Consider the following 6,541-nt stretch of genomic DNA (forward strand, 5'->3'; position numbering starts at 1 on the left):
TCCAGCAGCATAAATGTGGGGTTGTGTTTTTTTTTAACTGTATGTAAATGTAATTGTATAGTCTGACTTATTTCACTCAACATCATGCTGTTGGATTCATCCATATTGTAATCATAGGTTGTGAGTACCCTGGACTGTCAATACAATAAAATATCTATTTTACTGGGAATTTGGGTAGCTCCCAGTTTGGGTTTTTACAAATAGTGATGCCATGAACATTCTAGTACATACAGTCATTTCTGTCAGGCATAACTAAACATTGCTTTATGTCATAAATTGTCACTAATGTAGAAAAAATAGGCATGAATGTTTAAGAAGCTAAAATTTTTTAAAAGCTAAAAAAAGAGAAATTAATCAACTTGCTTTAAGTACTAAGTAAATCAAAATTTACCCATCCTTTTATTATTCTGTCTTTCATAATGTAACGGTGCCCCGTACCAACCCCTTCACTTGTGCTGATCTGTTTCCTCAAACGTATCGCTCTATCCACGTTCTCCTACCCCCACCACTCCTCGTTTCTTCTCACTCTCTACTGGCCACTTCCTACCACCATCTAAAAGTTCTTGACCCATTCCCATAAGTGAATGAACTCAAAATCTTATACTTTGAGGTACTTAGTGGTAATGCACCTTCTAAAACTGTCTTGGGTATCCAGGATTTAAATATATTTCTTTTGTGTCTGAAACTCACTCATAGAGTGTTCCATTGGTTTAGACTTTCTAGATTTTGGTCATCACATCAGTTAGCTTAGAGCAATTTATCTTTGTTCGTACAATAACAGACCTAATTTCAGATGTTACCTATTGTGACCAAGATCGTAAATAATTCCATGTACTTAAAACTATTATTTAAGAAGGTAAGGAATAATACAATCAAAAGAAGGCTGGCAACCTCTAGCTTTATTCTCATCCATGACAAGAACTTGTACTCAAAATTCAAAAAATCTTAAAGTCTTTAGCAGATAATGTGGAGAAGCACTCTGTTCTCTGATCCTGAAACACCAACCTAATTTTAAATATATATACATATTTTTATTTTAAGTATGTTAGTACATATATATTTTATATATAAACTTAAAGTTTATATTTTTAAGTTTTAAATATATATTTGCATTTTCACGTGCAATATTAGAGAATATTCGGAAATACTTAGAACCAAAACACATCAGACATAGGATAGGTCACTAAAGGTTTCTTAAATTGTTCCTATTCCTTTGCAGCATATGTTGCTTAAAATGTTAACAGAATCGCTCAAATTAATGCCATGAAACCCCCCCCCCATTCATAAGTACAGTGGTTTTGCTACATAATTTATAACAGCACCTTTGCTTCTTAAAGCTTCCCACTTTCTTAAAGAATTAGTTATTTTGAGGTACCTGGGTGGCTCAGTCGGTTAAGCATCCAACTTCGGCTGGGGTCACGATCTCACAGTTCATGGGTTTGAGCCGCAAGTCAAGCTCTGTGCTGACAGCTCAGAGCCTGGAACCTGTTTCAGATTCTGTGTCTCCCTCTCTCTCTGCCCCTCTCTGCCCACATTCTGTATCTCTCAAAAATAAATAAACATTTTTAAAACATTAAAGAAAAGAATTAGTTATTTTTAGTAAATTTTTAAATTATTGGTTATGCATTTAATGTTACACAATCTAGGGAAATATTGAAAATTTTTATAACTTCACCACACTAAGACTAATATAATTTCTAGTCTTTTTATTTGAATATGTTTTCCTACATCATACTGCTACAAAGTCTTCACATTATGTTCAGTAGCTATCTGTTCTATGTTGTATGACTACTTTCTGTTTTTCACTATAATAAACATACTGGAGAATTTCCATGAATACAGCTTTTTCCCTATATTTTCTATTAACCTACTAAGAAAGTAGCACAAATAATAGAAATATTTTCATGGTTCTTGAAATTGTCAAATCTTCTCCTGAAAGAGTGAATTTTATTTCTTCTTTTTAAAAAATTTTTTAATGTTGATTTATTTTTGAGAGAGAGAGAGAGAGAAAGGGGAGGGGGGCAGAGAAAGAGACACAGAATCCAAAGCAGGCTCTGAGTCATCAGCACAGAGCCCAACGCTGGGCCCTAACCCACAAACTGTGAGATCATGACCTAAGGCAAAGTCAGATGCTCAACCGACTGAGCCACCCAGGTACCCTATATTTCTTCTTAACAGTAATCACAGGACTCCCTGGCTAAGGAAGATGCAGTAAGCAGAAGATTGTAATACAAGATTCTGTTAGCTGATAATGCTTTTTTAAAATGTGACTCAAATTCTAGGTTTTGAAAATATGGTCTTTTTATTAAAAATAATAAAACATTGGGGGCGCCTGGGTGGCTCAGTCGGTTGAGCGTCCAACTTCGGCTCAGGTCATGATCTCACGGTCTGTGAGTTCAAGCCCCAAGTCGGGCTCTGTGCTGACAGCTCAGAGCCTGGAGCCTGCTTTGGATTCTGTGTCTCCCTTTGTCTCTGCCCCCCCACCCCCACTCATGCTCTGTCTCTCTCTCTGTCAAAAATAAGTAAACATTTAAAAAAACTAAAAAATAACAATAATAATAATAATAAAACATGTATTATGTTTCTTTGAAATTCAGAGAGATAAAAAGGGAAAACAGCAAGCAAAATTAGGCTACAGTTTACCTGCTCAGATTATTCTGGTTAACATATCATATTTTAACAAAAGTAGTAAATGTATTCAGTTAGAAAATGCAAACTTCGTAGAATAAAACATGCCACATCAATCCTTCAATCCTTGTTCCCAAAGCTATTTACAGCTTAAATTTTAGTTCAAAGTATAGAATCTATTATCTCTTTGGAGCAAAGGGGAGGATTTGAAACAGTTATTGTTCCGCGGGTACAGAGGTTGAGTTTTCAAAATGAATATAGTTCTGGAGATGAAAGGTGGTTGTGGTTGTACAACAATATGAATGGACTTACTGCCACAGAACCACTCACTTAAAAATTAGTAAGATGGTGTATTAGTTTTCTGGAGCTGCGTAACTAATTACCACAGACCTGGAGGGCTTAAACAGTAGTCATTTGCTTTCTGATGTTTCTGGAGGCTAGAAGTCCAAGATCAAGGTGGAAGCATGTTGGGTTTCCTCTGAGTCCTCTCCTCCATGGTTGGCAGATAGCCACCTTCTCTCTGTACGTTCACATCTTCTCTCTCTGTGGGCATCCGTGTCTTGATTTTCTCTTCTCATAAGGACACCTGTCAGATTGGATTAGGGCCCACCCTGATGACCCCATTTTAACTTAATCACCTGTTGTAAAGCCTTTCTTCAAATACAGTTACATTTGAGGTTTTGGGGGTCAGGGCTTTGACCTGTGGATTTGGGAGAACACAATTCAGCCCACAAAAAAATGGCACATTTTGTGTTGTGTGTACTTCATCACAACTAAAATTTATTTCTAACCAGCCTATTTTTGTGTTAATGGAAATGACCCAAAAGTGGAGAGGAACCCAAGGATGCAGGAGAAAGGAGGGTATGGAGCTAAGTCCTGGAGTAGGTGAGATGGGATAAGCATGATGTTCATCATTTGTAACAAAAGAGAAAACAAAGTGTCTTGGGTCCAAAACCAAGTAGGGTGGCAAATTTGGTGGGAATCTGGTCAAGGATGTTCTCTCATTACTGTGTTTGCTTTCTCAATTGGAATCAAGGTCATGAGCTAAGAGGAAGATCAGGGCAGGTGCTGAAATTTTAAGAAAGGACAGAAGATGTGAACTGGTCTTCTCTTTAAATAGAAGAGTTAATTGATTGGGGAATGAGGTAGAACTGCCAGGTGCAATGAGGGCTTCCTAAGGTTGATAGTCATGCAGCTAATGTGAGACAGCCTTCATAATTGGGGGCCTCCAACCACACTTAGAAGCTCAGGTGCAGGGACAGAGATAGCCAGAGATAGATTTAATCAGTGTTTGCCAGGAGATTGCTGGGCAAAGATCAAAGGAATTAAGGATATATGTAAAGCAATGATTGTGATTATAACACTGGTAAGCTTGGTGGAGAAAGGAAGTAAGGCATGGGATGGGAGTGATGAATTGAAACAAAATAAAGAAATAAGCCCAGAGGACATATCTTGACTGTGTGACTCTGGAGGCCAGGACAGCTTACATTCTTGGTCCTGTGGAACTGTTATAATCGATGTCACCCAGAAAAGAGTTCATACCCCTGTCTGGCACCCTGATTAAAAGGCTGCTGGCAGATTTAAACCCCTGCCACCTGGGGCTGCCTCAGTTCATCAGAGCTTCTTCCAGAACGGTGTCTGCCCGGGTTTTGTGGACTTCCTTCACGGCATGGCCCCCAAACGCCAGTCTTCGCTCCCACCCCAAACGAAGAAGCCGAGACCGCCTGCTGCCCCCAAGCCAGAGGAGACGTCCACTTCTCAGCACTTGCCGAAGGGAGAAAAAGAACAGCAAGAAGCAATTGAACATATTGATGAAGTACAAAATGAAATAGACAGACTTAATGAACAAGCCAGTGAGGAGATTTTGAAAGTAGAACAGAAATATAACAAACTCCGCCAACCATTTTTTTCAGAAGAGGTCGGAATTGATCGCCAAAATCCCAAATTTTTGGGTAACAACATTTGTCAACCATCCACAAGTGTCTGCACTGCTTGGGGAGGAGGATGAAGAGGCTCTGCATTATTTGACAAGAGTTGAAGTGACAGAATTTGAAGATATTAAATCAGGTTACAGAATAGATTTTTATTTTGATGAAAACCCTTACTTCGAAAATAAAGTTCTCTCCAAAGAATTTCATCTGAATGAGAGTGGTGATCCATCTTCAAAGTCCACTGAAATCAAATGGAAATCTGGAAAGGATTTGACGAAACGTTCAAGTCAAACGCAGAATAAAGCCAGCAGGAAGAGACAGCATGAGGAACCAGAGAGCTTTTTCACCTGGTTTACTGACCATTCTGATGCGGGTGCAGATGAGTTAGGAGAGGTCATCAAAGACGATATTTGGCCCAATCCTTTACAGTACTACTTGGTTCCTGATATGGATGATGAAGAAGGGGAAGGAGAAGAAGATGATGATGATGATGAAGAAGAAGAAGGATTGGAAGATATTGATGAAGAAGGAGATGAGGATGAAGGTGAAGAAGATGAAGATGATGATGAGGGGGAGGAAGGAGAGGAGGATGAAGGAGAAGACGACTGATGGATTCCAACCTTCCTTTTTTAATTTTCTCCAGTCCCTGGGAGCAACTTGCAGTCTTTTTTTTTTTTTTTTCCCCCTCCTCTTGTGCTCATTCGCCCTGTTTTTTGAAGTCTCTTTTCTCTCCCTTTATACCATGGTTCTCAACTTATTTTGGGGGGGAAATACCTTGAGCAGAATACAGTGGGAAAAGAATCTCTACCCCTTTCTGTTCCAAATTCATTTTTATCCCTTCCTGTCTCAACAAAAACTTTATGGAATCAACACCACCGTGCTCTGTGGGAAAAAAGAAAAACCTTCTGCTCCCTTAGCTCTGCTGGAAGCTGGAGGGTGCTAGGCCCCTGTGTAGTAGTGCATAGAATTCTAGCTTTTTTCCTCCTTTCTCTGTATATTGGGCTCAGAGATTACACTGTGTCTCTATGTGAATATGGACAGTTAGCATTTACCAACATGTATCTGTCTACTTTCTCTTGTTTAAAAAAAAGAAAAAAAAACTTTAAAAAATGGGGTTATAGAAGGTCAGCAAAGGGTGGGTTTGAGATGTTTGGGTGGGTTAAGTGGGCATTTTGACAACATGGCTTCTCCTTTGGCATGTTTAATTGTGATGTTTAACGGACATCCTGGCAGTTGAAGATGACACTTTTAAAATAAAATTCTCTCCTAATGATGATTTGAGCCCTGCCACTTGATGGGAGAATCAGCAGAACCTGTAGGATCTTATCTGGAATTGACATTCTCTTGTAATTTTGTTCCTGTTTATTTTTAAATTTTCTTTTTGTTTCACTGGAAAGGAAAGATGCTCAGTTTTAAACGTTAAAAGTGTACAAGTTGCTTTGTTACAATAAAACTAAATGTGTACACAAAAAATAAAAATAAAAAAAAAAATAAAAGGCTGCTGGCATGGAATACCTCTACATTGACTGGTTCTGGTGGCCAGTGGGGCTTATGTTCTGGGTCCCACAGGTATCTAATTAATAACAACAACAACAAAAATTCCTAAACAGCTACCAACCCCCAGGGCATAGCAAGAGGCCATAAACCCAGGAGCTCAGTCTTTCTGTGAAGGAAGCCTATTGGCTAATCATCATGGCGGCAGGCTGAGGGTCAGGCTTATAATTAAACATGCATGTAGGGGTTGACTATAATCCTTTCCAGGGACCTCAGAGGGTGGGTGCTATCCTTGCAGTCTCCCTCTGCCATGCTCTAGAACACCAGTGTCTCCTGGAGGGCAGTGTTACGTGCAGTTGGTGCCCTAGTTTTTATGTCTGGTGCCTCAATTTTTGCCCAGGGAACACTGCTTAACCACCCAGCTCTAGTGGCCAGAGGGGCTTGCATTCCTGTATCCCACAGGACTGGCAATCAGAGAGATGGTTCTA

At 39.3% G+C, this 6,541-nt stretch overlaps 1 protein-coding gene across 1 annotated transcript; it reads left to right on the top strand.

The window, feature by feature from the left end:
* The first annotated feature begins 4,282 nt into the window (after nt 1–4,282).
* LOC115518411 (protein SET-like) lies at nt 4,283–6,032 on the top strand. The gene is given in 2 exon segments (XM_030321887.1): nt 4,283–4,531; nt 4,533–6,032. Coding segments are annotated over 2 exon segments (870 nt in total). The 5' UTR covers nt 4,283–4,297; the 3' UTR covers nt 5,169–6,032.
* The last annotated feature ends 509 nt before the right edge of the window (nt 6,033–6,541 follow it).

This window comes from Lynx canadensis, chromosome B4, assembly GCF_007474595.2.
Source record: "Lynx canadensis isolate LIC74 chromosome B4, mLynCan4.pri.v2, whole genome shotgun sequence".
Taxonomy (NCBI): Eukaryota; Metazoa; Chordata; class Mammalia; order Carnivora; family Felidae; genus Lynx; species Lynx canadensis.